The sequence below is a fragment of the Cololabis saira genome, chromosome 17, assembly GCF_033807715.1.
Source record: "Cololabis saira isolate AMF1-May2022 chromosome 17, fColSai1.1, whole genome shotgun sequence".
Classification (NCBI taxonomy): Eukaryota; Metazoa; Chordata; class Actinopteri; order Beloniformes; family Belonidae; genus Cololabis; species Cololabis saira.
Window position 1 is genome coordinate 6,343,402 of NC_084603.1, and position 26,521 is coordinate 6,369,922.

At 36.2% G+C, this 26,521-nt stretch overlaps 1 protein-coding gene across 1 annotated transcript in view; it reads right to left on the reverse strand.

Annotated features, from left to right (window-relative positions):
- Positions 1-22,460, reverse strand: part of wdr27 (WD repeat domain 27) — a 39,244-nt gene extending 16,784 nt beyond the window's left edge. Inside the window, exons 1-22 of the mRNA XM_061746063.1 lie at positions 22,456-22,460; positions 21,470-21,572; positions 20,349-20,490; positions 20,005-20,129; positions 19,524-19,637; positions 19,394-19,445; positions 18,996-19,066; positions 18,799-18,913; positions 18,545-18,647; positions 17,950-18,041; positions 16,977-17,041; positions 16,770-16,882; positions 15,998-16,071; positions 12,495-12,564; positions 12,099-12,164; positions 11,895-11,998; positions 10,861-10,950; positions 9,990-10,111; positions 6,424-6,557; positions 4,542-4,636; positions 3,444-3,565; positions 302-399 (exon numbers count right to left, since the gene is read on the reverse strand). Coding sequence (XP_061602047.1) covers positions 302-399; positions 3,444-3,565; positions 4,542-4,636; positions 6,424-6,557; positions 9,990-10,111; positions 10,861-10,950; positions 11,895-11,998; positions 12,099-12,164; positions 12,495-12,564; positions 15,998-16,071; positions 16,770-16,882; positions 16,977-17,041; positions 17,950-18,041; positions 18,545-18,647; positions 18,799-18,913; positions 18,996-19,066; positions 19,394-19,445; positions 19,524-19,637; positions 20,005-20,129; positions 20,349-20,490; positions 21,470-21,572; positions 22,456-22,460 — 2,075 coding nt within the window. The remainder of the gene's footprint in view (positions 1-301; positions 400-3,443; positions 3,566-4,541; positions 4,637-6,423; positions 6,558-9,989; positions 10,112-10,860; positions 10,951-11,894; positions 11,999-12,098; positions 12,165-12,494; positions 12,565-15,997; positions 16,072-16,769; positions 16,883-16,976; positions 17,042-17,949; positions 18,042-18,544; positions 18,648-18,798; positions 18,914-18,995; positions 19,067-19,393; positions 19,446-19,523; positions 19,638-20,004; positions 20,130-20,348; positions 20,491-21,469; positions 21,573-22,455) is intronic.
- Positions 22,461-26,521: the final 4,061 nt, after the last annotated feature.

A 26,521-nucleotide genomic window follows, 5' to 3' on the forward strand; every position in this document is an offset into this window, starting at 1 on the left:
TCATTTCAAGAGAAAAATCTTTAGAACTTCAAAATATTTTTCTTCATATCAGTATAAGCAATGTTCAAAATGCCAAGAAAATGAAAATGGAGAGGGTGTTGATATTCTCCTTTAACTATACAGCACTCCAGTGCCAGAATAGCACTGCTTTTGAACCTAACTTTCCTTTTGGAAAGCTTTACGAAACTGAATAAGAATCTAATTGAAGGCATTATTATGTGGATTAGATATTTATGTATTTATTTGTTTGTTTGTTTAGATGAAAGATGATTATCCCAGAACATTTTATGTTTTAACAAACCTCATTGTGCGAAGGTCCCATATCTTCACACCATCTGTGACAGCACTGGTGAGGAAGAGGTTGTATGAATCCGGAGCCTGAGTACTGAATCTTGACCCCTTGATTGACAGGAAAAGAAATTAAAACAAAAGTTCAAAGAGTGAATGCATAACTGAAAGGGACTGACAATGACCTTCTGCTGTTGTTCACAGCTGGAAAAGTCTGTAGTTCCTATACTTTTAAATTCCTATGTTGAAATGAATGCCAGCTACACATTTCAAAAAGCTGGGACAGAAGCATTTTTGCCACTGATGTGTATCGCTACTACTTTAAGAACACAAGTCTTTGGGAACAAAACACACCAATTTCCGTGATTTTACATATTTTCCCATTTTAGTTAATATAGAATTTGAGCTACTGAACAGTACATTTATTTTTTTAGCTTGTAGTCTTTTTTCCTATAAGCATAAAACATCCAACAAGGAGAGGTTGACATCTAAAAACCCCCCACAATTGTATTGACAAAGAAAAGATATCTGAAATGGAAGTAAAATTTAGTCTTCATGTCGTTTTCCATCCTGTGGACTACCCTCAGATGGGCTCCACTAAAAATGTAGATTTCCACTTCACATAAATTCCGTATATGACTTCCAAACCAAGTTATCGGGTGATATAGTTAAACATGGGAGTGAGAGACAGAAATGGAGAGAGAGAGAGTGAGAGAGTGCATGCTGATGGTGGTTTTTGTTTATGTTTCCATTAACGGTGTGAGAACGGGAGTCTGACAGGGCATTTCTAGCTCCATTTTCCAAGAAGTCCTCTAGTCTGATGAGTTCCAGGTGAGTTTTGCAGAGAAGGCGGTGGAAATTTCAAGTAGGAAAAGCTGTCTCTCAGGCAGCAGCTCCTGATGTTTGGACCGCCCCGAGACTACCAAAACGAGGGGAGGGAAGTGTGATGTTATGTGTGCAATGTCCAGGCAGGGGCAATCCCTCTGATCCGCAGCTACTAACCCTACAACATCCAAATGCCCTCGGGTGCTTAGGCAGAAAACTCCTCACTGACGCAGTAGCCAAGCTGAAAAAACACACCACAGGCTTCCACTGTGTATAGCGCACAAAAGCTGGCGTGACAAAGAACAGGCACATCTGGGCGAAAGGGATAGAGTCAGCTGTGTGCAGGAGTGAACTGCAGCTGAATGGGTTAATACATTTTATCCATGTCAGCGGCTGCAGTGTATCCACCTAATCCAGGCTGCCCTGAGTGTTAAGTATGCAGACGTAGAAAGGCAAGAATGACTCAATAAGTTTGGGTCAATGAGTGCGAGCTCACCTTACAAACAAATCCACACTTTCATGCATTCCAAAAAAAGTCATCTATCAAAGCTGAAGCATCATTTCCATACTTTTTATGATGGAAATTTATGGTTTTCCTACTACTGCAAAGCCAGATAATGTTCACGCAACAATATACAGCATTATGAGAAACCAGGACCTTAATTCACCATAAAATTTAATATGATAGAAATGTAAAACGCAGATTTGCATGCACGGTTTCATACTGATTGCTGCAATGGTCTTCAAAGAACCATAATATGTGTGGATGCAGGCCCAAGCCGTCTACTTGTTAGACATCAGCAAATTGGGTCCAGATTTGTCCAGGAAATGGATGTGGGAGTAAGGCCACATAAGCCTAAACGGCATCATGGATCAGCAATACTCCAAGACCATCATCCAGCACAGACTGTCCTCCTGCCATCACCTATGGCAGTCTTAATCCTGTTGCAGCAGGGACTTGCAGGCGAGACGCGTGATACTGATGATGACGTGTCTTGTCTGCCTGTCATGGAAACTCTAGGAAAACCAAGACTTTTGTTTAACCATGATCTTTTTCATTGATCCAACAAACTAACAGTTTTATTCTCCTAAAGTGTCTCTGTGCCTAATGTAACAGGCCAACAATTCCCATTAATATTTTATGTAACACCATGACATGTGCCAAATAATAAATCCTTCAAGAGTAAGATGGAAGATGGGGTTCACAATACCACCCGATGCCAAGCAAAACAACTTTTTTTTGCTCTGTGGGTTAGGTCTACTTGCCATTAAGTTTACATGTGGCTGAAGTGATGAGATGTCTCGCTATCCACTCACAAAGGTTGTAAGTTATCATTCATTTATATGAAGGTATGATAAATAAAATAAAATGTGTTTCATATTTCAGGTAAAATCTCTAAAGGGACAAAACTGTGGAGCCGTGTCTTTGTTATCTCAGACTTTAATTTCAACAACCATATCAATTCAGTTATGTCTACAGAAACCTGAACAATATTTCAGAGATTAAATTGCTAATGTCCCCAAGTGATTTATAAAAGCTGGCCTTGATCCGTATCATTTGTAGACTTTGTTTGGAGTAATATTCTATTCACTGGTCCGTCTAAAAATAATTCACAGACAGCTGCAGAAGAATTGATGCCCAGATCTTCACCAAGACGGGAAAGATGACTCTTATCATTTAGTTCTGAAGTCTCTGTAGGCCTCCTGTCTGTCAAAGAGTTTACTTACTAAAAACTGAAGTTGGTTTATAAACCCTCAAATGGGTTAGAGCCAAAGCACATTTCAGGTTCTCTGGTATGCTATGAACCTTTCAGGCATCTCTGGTCATCTGGAACATGTTTGTTTTCATTTTCCTGAATCAAAACTAAACATGGAGAAGCTGCTTTACGGCTTCATGCACCATATATGCAGTCTAAACTCCCAGAGAACTGTAGATCTGCTGCAGCCCATTGTTTCCGATAAATCAAAACATTCATGTTTGCCACATCGTTTTATCGATTGAATTTGATTAATAGTTCTTAGTACACTGCATCTTTTACCCTTTTATTTAAACAAATGTCTTGGAAATTAATATTGCCAGTAATATAAATTGGAAGGTGAGAGCTAAGGAGGCAACCAGACTAAATGTCTTACAACTTAAAAAGATATGCAAAGATAAACATTTTGAAACTTGTTTTTTTCATTTTGATTGTCAGTAAAGATCCTGGATATCCTTTCCTTCTGCATTTCTGTTAAATAAAGGTTCCAACATAAAAAAACAAATTAAAGTTTTAAGTTTTGTTGCTTTTAGATTACTTTTCTGGAAATCTTTTTTTTGTGGTCGGTCTCACCTTGTTCTGCGTGATGCAGTGGATGGCTCTGCTGTGGGCATCAGGAAGCACTGACGCAACCGCACCTCTGTTCATGTCCAATACTTGAATGGACCGATCTGAACCACACACCAGAACAATGTCTGAAAATGCTGTTAAGAGAAGCTGGGGCATTTATTTTTCTCGTCGACCAGAGCAGTGCTCTAAAGTAAAACATAACCATTAAAATGACTTTTATGGATATTTCAAGTGGCTGAAATAGCTGAAAACATCAGTTTGCTTTCTAGATGAAGTGACCCAAAAATAAATAGACTCAAAGAGTAAGTGTAAGTGCAAGTTTGTCAAAACAATTTTGTTGAATTTTCTGTTTTACATAAGGGATTTTCTAATATCTGACACAAAATAAATACATCTCAGTTGAAATAAAATGCAATTATTAACTATCACCAATATCACAAAGTCTCAGCAGTGAATTGGAAACTTGTCCAGGCTATACCCACCTCTAAACTGATGATGGCTGGGATGGTTTTCTAGCCCTGTTTTGACCCTGAACATCATGAGGTGGGTATATAAATACATAAAATAATGTCTAGTTTTGGTATTATTTGTCAATTTGCCACGTGTGTTGATCAACTTTTCAGAATCCTGATTTGCATGGTACCTATTGTATCTCTCTGTAATTGAGATGATTCACACTTCAGGTATGTGTACAGGAAAACTGTTTTTTCATGTTTTCCCTTCATAGTGTTTATTTTCACTTAACTTTCACTTGGAAAGAAACAGTGGTGCATAATCTTCCCTGACAGATTCTAAGTCATTCCAAACCAACTCTTTCCACTGAACTTTTTGGAAAGGAAAGGCACTGAAGACCCTAACAAGGGACGGGATTGCAGACATTCCTGACAAAAAAAAAAAAAAAAGACGCCTAAATGCTTTACATGTAAATTCTGCAGCGGAAGCCCTGAGGCAAAACAAGGGTTTATGAGACTGCTGTGGTTTACATGGAAGTTGCACAAACTAGATACTTTGAGCAAAAGTAATGGCCACACTTCATCAGCAGTATGGCCTCAATTATGCCACGTTTTATTGCATGAACTATAAAATCAAGAAAAAGGATACAAGAGAGGAAATCATTGATTGCACACAGGGCGGTGGTGTCTGCTGATGATGTTGTGAAGCATCTTGCCAGTCTGAGAACGCTCCGTTGCTGATATCTAAAGAAAGTTAAACATTTCCATGATTTTCCAATAAGGCAAACATAAGAACAAAAAAAGTTACACAGCTATATGAGAACATTTGTGTGATTATCCTTTTCAATTGCTTACTGATGTTTTTTTTTTATTCCTTGTAGAAGGTTTAAGCTGTTGTACAGACAAACTACATCACACAAATACAGTGCCAAAAAGATAAACATGAATTAAGACTACTAACATGAGGAATGGATGCCCTTAATTGCTCTTTTCCATGCCTGGAGATCAAGTCCTGACAGCCTACAACCCACAGCTGAGCAAGTGATGCCAGCAGTTTCTGCTACGGCAGCAGCTACATAAAGCAAGGCCTCTTTTAGTAACAAATCCAGTTTCTGAAATATCTATAAATTTTAGATCTGATAGACACTGTATATCTTGTTTTATCTTTGTCAATACTGAAATAGCCAAGTATGAAAAGTGGCAGATGATTGAAGAGAAACTTTTCTGTAAAAAAAAAAACCCCAAACATTTAAATTTCAAGTAAAGCTTGAAAGGAGTACATAATTCCCAATGTGTTGTTTCTGTAATCCCAACAAAACTGCAGTTGTACAGCGGGAGAAAAAAACTGTGAATCCCTTGGAATTAACGGTTGCATTAGTTTTCCGAATATCATGTTATGATATGCAACCAAGTTGCAGTAATAGCCAATCATGTTTTGTGGACTGATGCAACAAAGGGTGGATTATTCTGGAAGACTAGTCACCCCCACATGTGACACAAAAAGGAAAACACCTTACCGACAACAAAACCCAATCCCAGCAATGAAGGATGGGGGATGGAGCTTTACGATTTAGACCTGCTTTGCTGTATGAGAACCTACATCACTAGACAGCATTCCTAAATTTGATCAAAATGCACTCAGGGTTGGTGTTCACCACCTGACGCTTAGTAAAAAATGTTTGGCACAGCAGGGAAATTAATCTAAGCAAGCAGATCCACCACAGAATGGTTAAAGAAAAAGATAATACAACATTTTGAAGTGGCACTACTCAGAACCAAAATCTTCCCCAACAGAATGGCCTCCAGAAAGTATTTCACTCCAGAAATGACAAATGTTTCTGAGCTGGAGCAGTTCTGTAAGGAGGAATATTCAATATTTCCTACTGAACATTACACAGATCGATCCCAAACTACTAAAAGTGATTGCTTGAAGTCATTGTTGCTCCAAACGTTTGGATTTACTGGTACTTCTTTTTTTAATATATTTTTATACCCCTTTTTTTCACCCCAGTGCTCCTAAATCAGTCCTGGGCATTGCTCACCCTCTGCCAACCCCGGGAGGGCCCTGCACTAAAGCTCAAGTCTCCTCCTTACTTGAGAAGTAATCAGGAAAAGTATTCAACACTTCTTAAAAGGTGTGTGCAATAAATACATGACAAATTATAACTGTAATGTCACGTAAGTCTAAATTTTGCTTTTTACTCTGCTGGGGTTAGTATATTTTGAAAATAAGATGTCTACAAAAATGTAAGATACTGTGCACCAACAAAATCATCAGATTTAAGAAAAAAATAACACAAAAAACCAAACACACTGTCAAAACATTTGTTTTATAAACCAGACCACCTAAAATTGGGCACATACTGTATAGTCCAACCTCATAATGGATATTGTCAATAAAAATACAATACAAACCATTATATATCATATATACAAGTATCAAGTACAAGTAAGTATACTTGCTACTGGTGTATCAAGTATACTTAATTGTCTATTATGTATGCAGTTTTTCTATCATAAACAGTAATTACCTTTTGACGGCGTCTCGGGTGACATCCACGTTATAGAGGTACAAGTACAGACAGGGTCCAGATGCCAGAAGTAGAAATTTGTCGAGGTAATAAAACTGAGCACCTCTTATGGGTTTGGAGAACATTTTGTCACCCTGATGTCAGAAGTATAGAGACAATAATCAGGCCAAACTTTCAAATTTGAAACATATTTGAAATTAAAATCATACACCAAAAAATGAAAATACCACAAATTAATGTATATATATATATATATATATATATATATATATATATATATATATATATATATATATATATATATATATATATATATATATATATATAGATCATATTTAATCTTTAAATATTTAATTAGGGAAAGCTCTAGCTGAAATCAACTTAAGTGGTATTTTTAGAATTCTACAACTAGGCTTTTGCTCAAACCTATCTAGCAAAGATATAAATGGGACGGAAATGATAATGTGGAAATAAAGCATGCATGTTGTCGGTAAGGTCAGTTTTCTCAACTCAGATTCCAGGATTTCACACTTGAACAACGAACCTGGCCGTGTTTTGTATCGTCATCGATCATGATGAAGCTATTGTACAAGAAGATAAAAGTGGTCCATTAAATCTGCTCCAAAAAACGAGGGCGTTAACCATGGATATGGCATCCTCATCCTCATCCAAAGCATGTGACTGACAGGATCTGTCCAAGCTGAATTAGATATGTTTCTCTGACTAGGTTTATGCATTTATAAAATGAAAAGCCCTCTGACTAGTAATGATAGGAATTTAAAGAATATCAAGTGGTGATCTGGCTCACATCAACATTGTTCCTCTCCCTCTCAAAAGACTTTAATTTGTTGCCAAGTTGTTTCAAGAACACTCAACAGTTATAGCCTTTTTATTTGGCCCGGGACATAGACATAGTTTTGACTGTCCCCTTAAATGTGATATCCAATGAAGTAAGAGGGGTTCTGCTTATGATCACAGTTTTGGATGCTTTGATTGCAACAGATGCTTTGGGGAGCCGGTGGATCATCCACAGTGGTTTTCCTCTAACTGGAAGGTCGGCTGATCAATCTCAATCCCCTCTGTGCTTTGATGTGTCCTTTGGCTACACAATGAACACCACAATGACCCAGATATGCTCATCAATATGTTATTGTAGAGGAAAAATATACTGGTCTGAAATGCAAAAACTGATGTATATTAACAAATGAAAAGAAGAAAATGATTAAAAAACAAAAATATATTTTCATATCATATTGGTTCATATTGTTTTCAAGAAATAAAAATCAAGTGAATTCGATTTGTTGTTTAATTTTCCATAAATTTCCAACATTTTCTGAATTGGGTTGAAATATATTTTGATTATAACATCTCTCACCCACGAAAACTATACTGGATCCTTTCTATTATAGGTGTTCCCAGTCATCAGATAAACCTTTCTTCTTTCTCCTTACTCCTTTCACCTTTTTTCTTTATGAAAATACGGTAAGACTGTAATGCTGAATGCCTTCCTTGACCATGCATGCATATAGCAACCTTTTCTGGTAGAAGTTTGAATTGAACTGAATTCAGTGACACATTCATTAATTAACTCATGTTTATATATGTTTTTGGACATAAAGGAATAGTGTCAATGTGTAAGATCACTGCAATGAGCAGGAAAGACCTTTTGTACCAACTCTTGTTGCAGAGTACCGGTAGCTGAACATCCCTCACACTCAACACACTCCACTGGTTTATGCTGTGGAAGTTTACATTGATGTCCATTTTGTTGACAGGCAAGTGCAATATTTTCTTTCTGCTATCAGGAATCTCTGGATTCCAGAGCACTCCCCAGCACAGAGCCAGTCGTCTTTATCAGCTTGTTGATTTACTACAATTCAGTAGTAAATCTGCAGCAGGTATTTTACTTCAGAATGTATCTTCTCTGGTTTTAGTAATGTTTTGTTAATGTCGAGAAATTTGTTGGGTTTTTTTTGTGTCCAACTTCATATCGAACCATTTTAACTTCCCTCTTGAATGCGTGGGCGCAGCATTAACTACATTAGTCCTCTCTAGGCCTGGGCCTTGCTGACCTATTTCATGCATGTATGAATAGACCAAAGTTCAGTTAAAATTACTTGTATTCCCATGTCTGAAACTTTTTCTTTCTCTCTCTCTTTCTGCTTTAACATGCACAATGTGAACAGGTCAACATACAGGATGAGCATGCACGTTTACACCGTAATCATCACCTCCTGATATGGTATTCCTTGGGTAGAGATTAATGCAAATTAATGAGCAGCAGGAGCACGCTACCAATTTATAATTTATAATCATGAACATACACATGTTTTTGGGATCAAATCTAAGTTTGAGGAAGCATTTGTGAATCTGGAGTAGGTTTTTTTTATGGAAGGAGTTCTCAGAAGCATTACTGTCCCTTCTCTTCACTCCTCTCCTCAGCAGTGTTTTCCTAAATTAGGCATAGGTTGTATGAAATGTGGTTCCTTTAATCTGTCTTTTGAGGATGTTATTGGTACATTACAGTCACAACATGGAAGTGCACAAACATAATATTGGCTGCTTGTTTTTCACTCAAAATTCCTCCTACAGTAGGATTTAAAAAAATACAACACTGGAATGCTAACTAGTCTTAAACATTTTAATTTCATCTGAGGTGGACCTTTTACGCCATTTTAAGTTATCATTGAGTCCAAATTAGAGACGATATACTCTACTCTGCAGAAAGAAAAGAAAATGCTACACCTACTTAATTGCCAAAGAAGCAGTAGGGACAAAATCCTGCAAACAATCATAACCATCTTAAAAAACACGACAGGTATGTCCTGCCTAAATCTGGAAAAAATACACTATTCCATCCATAACTTGAAAGACAAATTTCATAAGGTGTGGGGGCCTTTCTTAGAACACTTTACCAATTTTTAGACCAATGGCACCATCCCTACTTAAATCCCCTTGGTATTAACATTATTCTGGTTTCCTTCTTTAAATACATTATTTAGGGTATGTTTGGAGATAAGTTTGCTTTCCTTCATATGTATTTTCTGCAGCTCAATTCATTATTCGCCTTGAACTGAAACCTGGCTTCCAGCTACTGTTTTTGCTTTCTATGGCTCCAGGAATGATGTACCATCTACTGTTATTTACCTTTGTGCAACCTGACTTGTTGTTGTATGTGGGGTGGGGGGGTGGGAGGGCTAAAATGGGGGCTTGGATGCCTGAGCATTTCACAGTTTTGCCATGTCTTTGTATGTGCATCTATTTTTGTGGGAAAAATCAATAAAAATATGTTTGAGAAAAAAAAAAAACATGACAGGGAGTCAGAAAAAAAAATGTGCACAGCATGTGTCTGTAGTTATTTTGTTTTAATTCTAAACCCACCGCAGAATTAAGGCATTTTCACACTTTTAGTTCACTCAGGCTGATCCTCATTTCACTGCTTTTCATGCTTAGGACTTAGACTTGCCATAAGGCCGGACATGCAGCCCTGAGCAAAAAGATTCTGAAATACTCAAAGTAAAGCCTAATTACGAAAAAAAGTGTGTCAAAATGCATATGACCTTTACCATGATAATGGCAGGCTCAGAACTGGTATGGGTCCAGATTCGCAATGATTGATCTTCCGATGCACTCAACCACCACTGTCTGCTGAGACTCCAGTTCACAGTTTTAACTGGCTTGTCGTGACCTACAAAGAGAGAGAAGTTTAAGATGAACCGGGTGATACATTGTGTGGCTGCAACATTTACTTTTATGGAACTGTTCAGACAGCCGTGCAGGCTGAAGAGAGGAGGCTCGTGCTGACCTACACGTCACCTCAACATCTGTCCTTTTTTCTTTGCTGCCCCCTAACGGTCACCCAAGTACCAGGTGGATTTGAGCCATTTTTCATACAAGAAATGCTCTCCATGCGCAAAACGTCCTGTCTTAATCTGAAGTGTCTGCAATGACTAGACCAGAACAACTAGTTTAACACTTTTTAAAAAACAAAAAACACTGTGTTCCAAATTGGAGAAGAATGTACCTCTTTCATCATTTTTATTTTATAATATGACAAAGGCATACGCAAACGCAAACAGTGCCAACAAAGAATGTTTCATTAAAATATTTTATGGTGAAAGAAAGGGGTCTAATCTTTCATTGGAGTAAACTGTCAAAAATAAGATAAGAACAATAAATCCAAGCTCATGGATTATATTTGTTTTACTCTTTACGTTCTCATTTTCTCCTAAGGTCAAGGTCTTAACCCTGAGTAACTCTTAAGGGGCACGTTTTGAAAGGAATCAATAAATAAAGCAGCATTTTAAATATATATCCATGATAAATTTAATGAATATATCTTACCATACATAATTCAAATACAACAATGACAAAATGAAGTGAATGTAAATATATAGCATAACAGGGGATTGTAAAGCATGGATACTTGCATCGTACCTATGTAAGTAGTTGGGCTGCCAGTTAGACATGACTTGTACAATAACACTGAGCTGTCGCCAAGACCACATAGGATTTGTTTTCCATCCCCTGGGAGAAAGACAGAAACACAAGAGTTTTAACAAGATTTAGAGATGGACATTCATCCCAAAGTATAATTCTGTAACAGCAACAATTACGTTACACCAAATATGTGGACATCTTTCATGTATTTTTTTTTTTACTTTTAGGGAACATGCAAGACAGAAAGAAGCTTACAGTCACTTAAAAGGCTTAATTTCCTTTTTTTTTGCAATTAACCCTACATTTATGATGCCTTGTTATCACAAATGAACAGTTTTTGCGAACACTATCGTAATTTATATAGACATCATTTATATTGCATGTTTCTAATACATTGTTCTTTACACTATATCACAGAAGTCACGTCCAAATTTAAATAAATGTCAAATGATTCAAAACTGTATCACCTTTGATTACTTGTATTACGTCATTTTATAATAGCATCCATCACAGAAACTGTTCCACTTGATCAAGTGTGAGGCATATCTCTATCTGTTTTCTTTTGTTTTTGTTTTTTCAGAACAAAATTGTGCAAATTAGTGCTCAGTCCATGACAATAATTTAGGAAGACAGCTACATCCGCTCTTATTATTGCTACTCGGGCTCAATCTGTACCTGTTCTTTACTGCTGTTTGGACTGATTTTCAGTTGGTTTGCTGTTTTTCATCTTTGTTAATTCTCTTCACAAGTTTTTAGTTTCTTTGACAGTTCTTCCAATGTTTCCTTTTCTCCTTATTTTGAGTGTGTTACAGGCATCAAATTATATACTTGTTTATCTTTCAATACAAAAATGTTAGTGAGTGAAGATGCAGGATATTTTTTCCTTGTGTTGTTTTTAAAGGTCCAAACAAATTAATAATTCACTGATTTTATCTTTCATTTTAGAAGAACTTCTCGCATTTTCTGGAAGGAAGGTTCGTTGTTTGTTGTGCTGGAAAAAAGATGGAAATAGTTTGGCAAAAAATGAATACCTGAATACTGAAGGCTCGAGACTTCTTTGTTGACAATGCCAAGATCAATACGTGGAACAGTTGGTGCTGCACTGTCTTCTGGGTAATCAGCACGGACTATTCCTCTAAATCAAATGAAAAAAACTGTATGCTTATTGCTTATGTGGCATAAAAAAGTTTTTAGCACTGTATTCTCACTGTGGGAATATGGTAAGAACTACTTACGCAGTTTTTGTCTTTTTAGAGGAAGAAATCTTCTGAACATTTGTTTTTGGTGAAAACATAGTACTTCTGAGAAATAAAGACAAATAAAAAATCTTTCTTTAATCAATGATGTATTCGTTTATATGATTCATAAATCCATATTTCAACTTTATGTTCTTAACCTTGGTGCCTTCAGTATTATGAGTGAATAGTATAGATGTCTTGATGACAGTATGGGAAGTGCAGACACTGAGTAAAGCCAAAAAATTAGCAACATGTTTTAATTATTGAAGAACTATCCAATATGAAGAAGGAAAAATCCAATTCAGATTATTTTTTTAAATTTTTGAATAACTGGTTTAATTTAGTTTCCTGATCACTTTATTTTCTATAAAAAATGGTACTATGTGAAAATACCTTGGGGCACTTGTGTATCCAGATGATTTTACTTTTGAGTGAAACACCAGTGGCTGTTCCTTTACACCTCCTTTGTAAAACAGACAACACAATCAGTGAGACACACAGACAAATGCAGTTATTTATGAAAGTGCAAATAAGCATGTCAAAAACAAAGAATTGAACACACCTAAATTGTGAGATTCATTGACAAATGAGTAGATGTTAAAAGGATGCAATCATTGCAATTTTAAACAAAAAAGGACCCCTGTAAATTTTTTTTAATTTTGAGCATCCACCTATATGAAGCGAGTTTGTGGTGTCATCTAGAAAAAGAAAGGTCAAGACCACTGGATGACCATACTGTAATGTAAGCATTGAGAAATCTGGATAAAAAAAAAGGAAAAAGTGGGATGGTTTATTCTGCACACTGTTCGCTGTCAGTGCCTTTGCTATATTACAATGAGTCACTGTTTCCACAGTCATTAAAATGTGTGAGGCTTTCCAAAAACTAGTCGCCTGTCAAACACATGCAAGAAAGAAATAGTCACGGAATCTCTGAGCAGATATTTAAGACTGAAGATGCATCAGGAAAAAAAAGTATGAAGTCCTATAACCTTGGCTTAAAGATATTCAATCCAATATAAACAACTGGTCAGGAACAAAATCAATAGCTCGGGATACCTAAGTCTTCAGAAGTGCCAGTGCTGACTTGAAAGGGTAGTTCATGCACTTCATGTGCTACTTTTAAAAAATGTAAGATTCTTACTTTAATACACTTTCCATTTTAATTCATTTTATTTCAGTTGAGTCATTTTAATTAAATGGAAAAGCCTTTGAAAACTTCAATGTTTAGTTTCAGTTAAATTGGTACTACCGGTATATGGTTTTAAAGAGTCCCTGAAAGCTTATCAATGTATCATCACTCATTCTATGCCTATGTTGGGTATCAAGTGCTACTGGAATAAGCCTTTGATTCAAAACAGACCATGTGCAGAAAACTAGCATTTAAGCTTTTAAGTCTAAAGATGTAATGACTTGGCAATGGAATCACTTTTTCAACAGCCCAATTGAACCCCTGTTGATATTTTATGATCATTTTGCTTTACTGGGTCTTAAAAATCTAATTATTTACACTGGTTTTACATTAGAGATCATTTTAAGCACAGTGAGAACATCAGACATACTTTCAAGTTAAGCCATATATCATAGCAGTTTGCAATGCAATTCCTTTAGAGCTTCCATTTGTACGACTGATAACGATAACAAAAGTAGCAGTGCTGAACTTTCAGGCTGCTGCAAAAACATTGACTTTTCAACTACTGTGCACACTGATACCATCACATATATTTTCATAGTAGTTCAATTATCAAACTGCAGGTTGCATGTTAAAACAATATGCATGGAGAAAATGAACCTGACAGAAAATTAAGTTACACAGCACCTATGCTGTGTACACATATGCTGACTGTCTGAACCACACTGTGGAAAAATGTGCAAAGAGGACAATGCATGTGTTACTTCATCTCACTGCACAAATACAGCACCCACCATTATGTCAAGAAAATATACATTTTATATATATATATATATATATATATATATATATATATATATATATATATATATATATACTCAAATTCAGACGACTTTATTAATCCCTTTGGGAGGTTTCCTCTGGGAAATTGACATATATGTGTATGTGTGTGTGTGTGCGTGTGTGCGTGTGTGTGTGTGTGTGTGTGCGTGTGTGTGTGTGTGTGTGTGTGTGTGTGTGTGTGTGTGTGTGTGTGCATGGACATTAGGTACACAAAACAATAAATTAATCTGTAATATACCTCCCAGATGCAATGAGAACATGCACATGAATCAAACTCATTAGTAGTCATCATATTTACAAAGACTTTGTCAACACTGGAGTTTAAAAAGCTTTTCCTAAGAATTTTGGCCTGTCATCGAAAAGGAAATACAATTTTTAGGCCACTGAAAAATAGATCACTGGAAACATTTTTCCAGGGTGAAGATATTTAAAAACTGCAATTCCAGAGCTGACGTGTTGACAGCAAAAACCGGCTTTTGGAAACACTGATGCGGATAGCCCCGTTTGCTTTCTGTAGTCTCTTCAGTAAACAGACGTCCTTTCCTCATGTGTCCTGCCTCTATCACTAAGTAACCGACTCTCTGCTTCCTATTAACACAAACACATGCTGACTGCACTTGAACTGTAATTTGGTATGGATATTGAGGAATTATAGTTTTAACAAAGATTCTTTTTTGGAACATAACACTTGCCTTACCGATATTATTTCATTGAAATATAAAAGAACAACTTCAACTTCTCAAGTAACAAATGTAAAGCCTATGTATTGGCGGAGATATAATATGAGAGTTGAAAACCCTTTCTTTATTCAATTGTTAAAGCCCTCTAATGTGTTCACTGCCATGGTAGAATAGTTCAGAGAGAATAAACTAATTTGGACTCTAAAGCAAACCTTTTGTATTTGTGAGCCCTTTGTAGTTTGAGGAGACCTTATATCAAGACTACAAGACAAAGACATTATAGTATTAATCACCAAGAAGTAATGTCAGCCCTTTGCCATGCTCTCAAAAAGCCAAGTGTCCTGGCCCACTTTGTGACTACTTTGTGATTCCATAGCTATGGGACATGGCAACAAATTCAAATCTGCCTCACACTTCTTCAGACTTGTGTCAGATTTACAATGAAGGAACATTTTCTTTTCCAGGAGACTAGGGGGTTCATGGTGTAATTTGCATACAGTTCTGCAAATATCTTTAGGAATACAGAAATGCATTTGGGAGCATGGTGGGTTAGCCCATAAAAGTTTGTGGTTTTTTTTGTTTTTTTTTTCTCTGACGCTGCAGTTACCCAGCACCTCTCAGCGCCGCAGAAGATCCCCTACAAAGCCTGGCACTGGCAAATCCCTTCACTACATCTGTAGGGAGTATAGTAAAACTGGCTTTTCCTAGCACTAACCATCTCTGCAAGCAGCATGTAACACTCTGTATATTATATATTTCCAGCAGGATAGTCTCAAGCTGCCAGGTCCTAATGATACACCACAGAAAGACAAATAGGCTCATTTTTCGATGATTCCAGCTCTGAAATGATACAGCAAACTGAGATAATTTGGGTGAATTCATCAGAGCAAATGTGATACACTCTTATGGCTATGAAGTAGCTGTTTATGTGGTAAATGAAAGTGGAAGGGAATGCAGCAATGAGTGACACGTCAATATGTTCAACAGTACAAATTAGACTCTTCTCTTACTGATAATGAGGATGTGTCCATAGCTTTTGTAAAGGCTGAACAGACAACATTACAAGAACATTTAAGAGAAACTCAGTTGCCAAGCAAAATGGAAAATAAGCCAGTCGTGGAGGGAACTGTAAAACAAGACATACTTTTAAAACAGCAGAACAGAAGTAACTCTCATTTTAGTCATGCATATGAGCATAAGTGAAAGGTGAGAAAGTGTTCACAGACAAGGACAAGGATGCTGACCTCTCTTTTTTGGATTGTTTAGAGCCTTCTTCTTTAACTCGGCGTTGAGAGGGGATTCATGCAGGGGAGGAGAACTGCAAACAAGGGAGGAGGGAAACAGGGGAAGGAGTTACTGGAAATGAAGGGGCACAGCATTTTCCACAGTTGTGGATTATTAGTCCCCCTAATTATCAGCCCCATGATATTGTTGACTCATGAAAAACCAGATGGTATGAATGGTTACAATAATCAAAGTTAATATGGAAATGTCAGAGGATGAAGGCGTTATAGGCAGGAGGCCAACTGGTGGTGAGGTCAGATGAGTATCTGGGAGTATAACATGATCGTGTCTCAGAGTATATAAGGATATTTGTGTGTTGTTGTTGCAATTTTTTTAAAAGCTGGCATGAATTTTTGTTTCAAAAATTGTAATTTGCTAGTGTGGAAACGTAGAATTTAAATTTACTGGTAGTTCCTTATTTTTCTAAGCAATAAAACCAAAGGGGAAAAAAGGAAAAAGGTTTTTTTTCTCAACAAGGCTCTATTAGGCAGAAGTTAATTACAGGAAATGAATTTCCCTTCTGGGATTAAGAAAGAATTTTTGAATTAAATTGAATTGAATTGAATTGAATTGAATTGAATTGAATTGAATTGAACTCAATTTAATTTAATTTAATACACAGATTCCAAACGTTTTTTTTTTTGTTTTTTTTTACTTAAATCACTGGATTGAGGGAAGATTTATTAGGTCAAAATACAAGCCCTATGTAGCTTATTTTAAGTTTCAGTTTACCTTGGGAACACTGAAAAGCCTTGAGCACCAGCTCCAATCTTCTTTAGGCCGCTGAGACATAACTCCAACAAGACCACACATGGGGTAAACAAAGAGCTCACCAAGACCATCATCTGTGTAACAAAGAATTCTGTCAGTTACAGAAGAGTTGATCATTTAGTGCAATTACTTAATGTCTCTAATCAACAATTTATTGGAATTACTCACAGGCTTTTCAAACCCTGGAGAGAATGACCATGTCCCAGCCATGGTAATGCTGAGGTTGGGATAATCTAAAAGAATATCAGTTATCACTATCAGTCATGGGTCTGGTTGCATCAAAACCCTTATTCTTATCAGGTATATTTAGAACATAAACATCAGCAAACATATAAAATCATCATATACATAAAATGATTATGCTCAAATTGATTTATTTATCTTTAATACATACTTCATTCAGAGTTGTGGGGAAACTGAAGCCCAAGAGGCAAGGTAAAGTCTAGACAGCTCTATTTAATATAGTGATATTAGATTTGTTGTTGCTATTACTGCATTATAATTACATATGCTGTCATTTATGTCCTACTCCACAAGCACAGCAGTTAAAGGGCTTAAACATTGTCCTGCAATTGCTACATTGGTTGATTGTGCATAATGTGCCTACATGTTATAACATGTGGCTGCCACATGGGGGCAAGCTGATAAATATGTAGAAAAAACTGTGCAGTGTTCTTGGTTGGGTTGTTGTGCTATTTCCAGTCCTTTCTCTGCTGTAGAAAAGACAGAATCAAAGTGAACATAAATCAGCTTTGTGGTGGGGTGAACTTAGTGTCAAAATAACCAAGACTGACTAATTCTGTCTTGTCTGATATTTTAACATTGCTCCTTTATTCTGTATTGTTTATTGCCTCTAAGCCTCTTTTTGATGACATCAGTTGATGCCAGCCTCCTCTCAGCTCAAGTTAATTTGAAACCAATTAGAACTTGAAGAAGTTAAAATTGTGTATTGTTGCCTGTTGGACAGCTAATAAAAAGTAGGGTTTTATAAAAGGTTAAAAACATGTGATAACTGTACATAAACTAAAAGTTTTGCTGAGATACTATGTGCTGTTTTATGCACACAATCTGTTTTTTAAATATGAAACCAGTCAGTGTTTTTAACAAAAACCCAGCAGCCACCGTACCCCCAGCAGCTTACCTTTGAAATATAATACTGCTAAGAGGTCTGAGGTTGCCAGATCCACCACATACAGTCCATCAGAGCTTCCAATACAAAACCAGCTGTTGTCTCTGCAGGGGTTGACATATGGAAAAAAAATGTCATAGAATTTCCCTTAAAAGCACTTTTTAACATAGTTTGGGAAAAAACAATGAAACCATATATTGAAGAAATACATACCTATGAGAACAAGTGGTCAGACATACATTTCTTTTCTGACTTCATGTGGTCTAAACTATGCACATCCCAAAAAAGGGAAACTCCTGCCACCCACAGCAGAAAGGACCTCTGAGTTTTTATCCACTTCCACCACTAAGGTACATGCTGAGGTTATGATATTTTGGACTACATTTTAGTACATCATTTTCATGCTAACCTTGTGCTCCTGTACAGGATGGGACAATTACTGCCATTACGAGTGGAATTTTAATGTGATAATTGCATCTCTCAAACTCTCCCAAGGGAATAAATGTTCATTTCTGCAAAACTATTGAAAGTCAAAGAGTAAAAACATGTGGCTTTCAAAATCAAACTGTACTTCCCCAACTACTTCAGCTAATTTGTGTTTACTTACATTTCGTCATCAGAATAGTTGCCTTTAAATGGGCCACATGAAGCCATTTGGATGACAGGTTTTGAAGTCTCGACTTTATTCACAGCTGATTGTTGAGCAATTCCTGGGAAATAAATATATCCCAAAAAGGAGTGTTAACATGATCTTCTCTAGGTAGACAAACATAGATATGTGGTTTATGAAAGCACATTATCTCACAATCTCTCACATGGCTTCCCTGAACTCTCTCTGCCATTGTCAGATTGTAACTTTACCTGCTTGATGGCACTCAGTTTCATCATGCACTTTATGTCGTTTCTCTGCCATCTGAAGGTCCATTTTTGTCACAAGTTGGCACTTGCAGTCATCACTGAGAGAAAAGGACCACACCTGAAACAAAAGGTTTTCTCTCAGCTTTCTGACTGCAATTCGATGAGCTTGATCTTTTAAGTGTCTCATCTCAGTCACTAACCTGTCCGTCAGCTGCGCCAGCGACAAGGAGCCTGTCCTTTACCATGAATAACACACTGAGCAGTGGAGATGCTAAAGAGTTGAAGAATTTGTTATTTTCAGTTACTGTATGGTGCAAAACTTGAACTGTTATACTATCTTTTTTTTTTTTTTAAATAACATACTATTATTTACCAGCTTGGTATATTCTTAAACTTTGAAAGGCCTTGGAGTAAATTAATAGCCTAATCATTTAATTTCCATACTAAGACATCATTACAAAATGTTGAGAGTGCCACAGAGAGTTTACCAAATTAATTGTCAGGATCCTGAACTGTGTGTCTTTCTCAAAGTAATCATTTTTACTGTGATCAAGGATACCAAAATGCTCTTACACAATTTATAACACTAATAAATTACCTGTGAGCACAAATGACTGGTAGAAAACAGCTTCAGTTTTTAAATCCCAAACCTGAAAAATACAGCATAAAGCACCTCAAACACATGTCAATACTTCTGTCTTTCCATGTTCCATATGTATATGCATTACCTTAAATGTGCGGTCCTCTGATGTACTGACAAGTATATTTTTGTTCCAGGGACAAAACTCTGCTGATGTTAAAGATCCCAGGTGGCCTGTCAAGGTTGCGATTATTTCCTGTTTCTGATGCGGAAAACAACCGTGGACATTCATTGTGGTGAACATCATATGAGTCAGGCTGAAGTACACAGTGCAATATTTGGTACTTTAATTATAATCCATGTGAGCACAACATTATTACACTGTAAAAAAATAAGAAGGGCATAAATGTATATGGAATTACATTTAGTTAAAGTAGCATGATATAAGCAGGAAAATTAAACATGTAAGAGTTGGCTGATGTTATCCTTATGGGCTTTATTTCATTACTTTTCAGCTTAGGTAGTTTTCTATTAGTGGAGTCCCAAATGATTGTGAATGAAATGTTTGATATTGATTTATGTATGTGCAACCAATTATGCTTGCAAATGTACATCACCATGTGCAGTACCTTTGAACTGAGAACATATATAGTTGCGCCTGAGCAGACAGCCACTTGCTCATCAGAGAAACTGAAGGACAGATGGATGATGTCACCAAGTAAAGTCCCAATAACTATTCCAGCTGCAACTTTCCCTGCAAATATATCAGTTTGTTAATGTGCAATTGAAGTCCAAGACTTTGGGAGACATATAACAATTGTGCTTTCATTTCACTAGATGGCAGACTTGTTAAGGATTAGCCTACAAGGTTTTAAGAAAATTATCATAGTCGTAATCTGAAATAATGTTACCAGCTTGGAAGTATACAAACTAAACAAAAAACAAAAACAAAACACTTCAATATATATTTTACCCTCCTCTGTTCTCTTCAGGCACAGTTCAATATCCCAGACAATGATATAATCTGCAGACGCAGAGCAAAGCATAACAGGGCTGGTTCCTTTTCCAAAAGTCATGGCAGTGATGTCACCATGGTGACCCTTTAGCAAAAGTGGCTGTGAACAAACATACTGCAGTTAACATACTTATATTTGGTGATGTGATGTGACATAATGTGAATACAATGTTTTCGTTAAAGTAAAATCATGTTCTTTTGATTATGAGAATATACTCCACTATAGTTTATATCCAGTACTCGAGTTGTAAAAGAAAATCATGGGGGATGGTGGATTTTATCATATGGGGACAGATAATTTGTGCTGATTACAAATAATATAATATATTACAAGTAATAGCACTGACCAAAACAGCTGCAGAAATACTGCAGGAATGACATAGCAGCAGTTAAATGCAGCCTTCTGTAAGCTTTAAATATCCACTGGGCTTACATCTAATACATCAAAACACAAAAATAAAAACAGTTTTCCGAACTTATCAATATGACTCTGTCCTTCACAGGATAAGTAAAATAGATCACTGCAAAAACTCAAAATCTTAACAAGAATATTTGTCTTATTTCTAGTTAAAATGTCTCATTTTAGTAAAAAAAATCTCATTACACTTAAAACAAGACTCATCAAACAAAAAACAACAATTTTCTCCTGTTTCAAGTAGACTTTCACTTAAAATAAGTAGAAAAATCTGCCAGTGGATCAAGATTTTTTTGCTTGTAATGAGAAGATAAATCTTGTCCCATTGGCAGATTTTTCCTACTTATTTCAAGTGAAAATTTACTTGAAACAGGAGAAAATGGTCAAATAAGTTATTTTTCTGGTGATGACTCTAAATGTTGAAATAGCAGTAATACCACCTTCATTGATGAAATGACATAAGGGATGGAAAGGGGGGATGATTTTGACCGTTTTTATTTCAGGGGGGATGCCACCCCCCCTCATCCCCCCTCAACTCGAGTAGGCTAATATCACATGCCTTCACATATAAAATAGAATAGATTGCTTCATACTGAAAGCCCAAAAAATCATGCGGGAGCTTTTATTTTTTCTGAAAACAGTAAACATAACTAAATGAACGAACCTTTTGTTGCAAGTCCTTATTACTGTAGATCCCCACGTTGCTGCCGTGCAGGGGAACGCCGCAGTAAGACTGGCAGCATGCGAGCTGGTGGTGTGACAGAAGTCTATCACAAGACAAGCAGAGCTTTTCATTTATCATTGCAGGCTGAGGTCACTGAAGCTAAAATGTTAAATCACTTGGATATATCTAGATAACTTAAAGAATACTTCAGATCTCAAAAGAACAGGTGTTAGCGGTTGCTAGGATACCAGCAGGACTTCCGCTACGTCATATCGTCTATAAAAACAAATGTTTGATTTTATTTTTTTTTATTTATTGTTTTTATTTCGGTCATTGTACAAGTTATTTTACAAAACAAAATGAATAAAGTAAAATAAACATTGCTTTTGCCGAAAAGGTGTAGGCTGAAGCCATATAGCTTTTTTTTATAGCTTATGTATTTATAGTCCCTACCCTTTTTCTCTTTACTTGTACAAAAAATAAATAAGACAAAATATAAAATTGACGTTTCACATTCTAGAATGTTTTTGATAATATACTTTATAGTGTTTTATATTTTTTTTTTACAATATTTTCTTTAAAGATTTTCTTAACCTTGTAGATAGAACTGCACATTTTTAGGTCGTTGTCACAACTATTCCATATTTCTCTTGCCTTAATTGATGTACATCTCTTTTTAATATTTGTTCTTGCTGTCGTCCTCTCAAACATGAGTTTCACCCTCAGGTCATAGCGGGTTTCTTTTATTTGGAACAAATCCTAAATGCAGTTTGGAAGCAGTTTCTGCTGGGCTTTAAAGGGAAATAAAACAGTTTTCTGCTCTACTATATCATGGAATTATATATATATATTATATCCTATAATAGGAGTATTATATTTAATAAAGAGATTATTTGTTGGTTCATAATAGTCAGATCTATTAATTATCCTTAAAGCTCTTTTCTGTAATAAGAAAATAGGGCTTGTATTTGTTTTATAGGTGTTACCCCATACCTCCACTCAATAGGTCATGTATGGAACTATGAGTGAGTTATACATCAAAAACTGTGCTTTTGGACAGAAGATATCATTTGTTTTACTTAATATTGCTAGGGTTTTAGACATTTTTCACACACCAAATGTCACCTTGGTCAACTGTACATGAGGTATTTCTTGAATGGTTTCATTAATATTATTTGAATTAAGAATAAACCCTGTATTTACAGTAACTTGCATTTTACTCAACGTAAGTGGTAAGAAAGTATTTGAAAATGAGGTTAATCTATGCTTCTGTATTCTGTGTATCCTCGTGTAACCACAAGATGGCGGTCACTGAACATTCATTTTTATTTATTTATTTATTTATTTTTTCTCTTTTATTGAGCACTTAGATATTGTACATAAAAACATACAAAACAGCATGTAGATTGATAAGGCACACTACATATTCTGCTTCACTTTAAGAGTGCAACAGTAAATGTCACTGAACATTTATATGAACACAGAATGTAAAATTTGCATGTAACATTGTATTCAAAAATTCTTATTTTCATGGTAATAAAACACAAATAGTTGGCATGAGAACACAATTTTGGAACGACATAGGAAAAAAGAAAAACACTGTTGGGCAAACTATAAACTTATGATTTCATATCTTTTTAAATGTGTTGATGTTTTATTATTGTTATTTGTTGAGGGCACTTTATTATTATCTATTTATTATTAGTGTCACTGAGGAAAAGACAGGAGGCAGAGCTGGAGTTAGCAGAGATGAAGATGCTGAAGTTCTCTATAGGAGTGACCAGACTGGATAGGATCAGGAATGAGTACATCAGAGGGACAGCACCTGTTAGAGGCTTTGGAGATAAAGTCAGGGAGGCCAGACTGAGATGGTTCGGACATGACCAGAGAAGAGATAGTGAATATATTGGTAGAAGGATGCTGAGTTATGAACTGCCAGGCAGGAGGCCCAGAGGAAGACCAAAGAGGAGGTTTATAGATGTACTGAAAGAAGACATGAAGGTAGTTGGGGCATACCTGTCAAGTCTCCCGTTTTGGCTGGGAAACTACCATATTTTACCCCTCTTTCCCCCCATCCTCCCGTATTAGTATTTTCCCGTAATTTCCTGTTTTATAATATAATAATTTTGAAACAGCAAAATGAATTGCCACTAACCTCGCGAGAACTGCCAACTGCTGTAGCCTGGTAGGCAGTTCTCGTGAGGTTAGTGTCGACAACAGGAACAAACTCGGAAAAACAAAATCAGATGGAGGGATGTAAAGAGAGAGAAGAGGCATTTCAATGTGTATATAAACTGAAAATAAATAAGTGTGCTTTAATTCCCATATGTGTTTTCATTTAGTTTCTATTATAGGAATCACAAACATAGGAATGTCCACAGCATTTCAGTGTCAACAAAGGTCGTCCTATCAGATTATGAACATAATTGTAGTTTGTAAGTGGTTGACAGGTTTTAGATTTCTTTTAAATCTATGTTAAAATGTAAGATACTGGACCCCGGTTGGGCTGGTGGGACCCTTATTTTCAAATCCAAAACTTGACATGTATGAGTTGGGGTAAGAGAAGAGGATGCAGAAGACAGGCTCAGATGGAGGCAACTGATTCGCTGTGGCGACCCCTGAAGGGAAAAACCGAAAGGAGGAGAAGAAGAAGAAGTTGAGGCCAATTTATAGAATTTGGTTATTATTATATATTATATTATGTTATTATATAAAATCAAGTTTCACGAGATAACGTTCTCTCTTTTTAAAATGTAAATAAAACATTTATTACATAATATTACGTTGTTTTCGGTTTTAATGACAATCTAATTTATGCTGTGTAAAATCACCCGAGGAAATTAAGTGTTAAGTGGATCATCCTGTTTGAATGGCTAAAGGTTTATTAAAAGATTGAATGGAGAGGGGCATTCTGGAAAACGTAGTTGTTTTTGTAGTTAGCGGATAGGGTTGCCAACTCCCTGAAAAATAAATAAGGGACACCTCAACCCGATTGCCTTCACCCTTCCTGGCGTGGTGAATTTTTTTAGCCCCTTTCTATGTGAGTGAAACGATTTTTTAACTGTTCGACTCGAACCTGAATTGAATTAGATGCATATTTTTGAATGCCATGAACACATGGAAAACAAATTATTATCCACTTCAATACAGAATAGCAAAATGAACTGAATAAATAAAAAATAAAAAATAAGTATCTTTCTTAAACAGAAACCTGTCCTGTTTAACTTAAAACTGTATAAATTAATATAAAACGAAGAAAGAAAGCAGAACATCCATTCTGTAATAGGGCACATTTTTAGTGCAATAGCAAAAGTGCAAACAGAAAGTTGGTAGAAAACTTGTAAACGTATTTGTGCCTCAAAGGCCATGACTGTAGGCTACAGTTGGAGTAATTAACAGAAAAAAATAACTGATGACCTCAACAGCTCAATGCCATTTTCCTTTGGCATTTTATGACTATTTTTTGACTCTCACAGTAGTAAAAAGGGAAAAAGTGCCGTATTACTGTTTCAGGACGCGTACTTTAGTTTATAAATACGGGACGATCCCGTTTTCCAGGTGACGGTTGGCAACATAGACGCCACATCGAGCGCTGCTGCGATACGTCAAAGTCGCCGCCATATTGGATGTGGCAAGACTGCTCTGTAAACTAATACAAGTAAATTGACTTATTTTCATAAAGCGCCTTTCTACAAATAAATGTACGTTTTACGTCTCATTTATTCATTCACACACGCACTAATATGCTTGTGAAACAGTTAGGCACCAAATATAATATATTTAATTTTCTCAGATGGCAAAAATAAGAACTTTATTGATCCCACATAGGAGTAATTCATGTTATATCAACAAGGTAGTGCCGAAAAACAATATATCCCCACTCACAAAAATAAGAAAAATAGAGAAACATATTTTCTCATCAACAAAACATATTTAAAAATTTTCAAGTAACAAAATAACATATTTGAACCATTTTTCAGACAATAAAATAACATTTGAACCATTTTTCAGACAACAAATAACATTCTTATTTTTGTGAGGGGGGATATATATTGTTTTTCGGCACTACCTTGTTCTCCTATGTGGGATCAATAAAGTTCTTATTTTTGCCATCTGAGAAAATTAAATATATTATATTTGGTGCCTAACTTTATCCCAGGTATATTAGTGCGTGTGTGAATGAATAAATGTACGGAGCCCCTCTGGTGACATTTGAAAAAAATAGAATAATGCGTGGCCACGCATTAATAACTCATGGCCACGAGTTAATATCTCGTGGCCACGAGATAATCAATGCGTGGCCACGAGTTATTAATGTGTGGCCACGCATTATGTGTCTCGTGCCCACGAGATAATCAATGCGTGGCCACGAGTTATTAATGTGTGGCCACGCATTATGTGTCTCGTGCCCACGCATTATTTTACTCATGGATGGCATTATAACCTACTGTCTGGACTTTGTGGATGCAACTTCCTTGGTGGGATGGTTATTCATCATTAATAACGTTAATTATAGTCTATTTATATTAAAGAGCAAGAGTATTGTCATGTCATGATACATAATGCGTGGCCACGAGATAATCAATGCGTGGCCATGCATTAATAACTCGTGGCCACGCATTAATAACTCGTGGCCACGAGTTAATATCTTGTGGCCACGAGTTAATATCTCGTGGCCACAAGATATTAACTTGTGGCCACGAGATAATCAATGCGCGGCCACGCATTATGCATCTCGTGCCCACGCATTATTTTACTCGTGGATGGCATTATAACCTACTGTCTGGACTTTGTGGATGCAACTTCCTTGGTGGGATGGTTATTCATCATTAATAACGGTAATTATAGTCTATTTATATGAAAGAGCAAAAGTATTGTCATGTCATGATACATAATGCGTGGCCACGAGCAGAGCCGGATTAAATAAATGGACTACACTAGGCAGACTGTGATTTTTGGGCCCCCCTCCATCGATGTTATTTATGAAATCTTAAACTTACCAAAGTTACTAATAAAACTTAATTCACATTTTACATAGCAAAGTCATAGTCA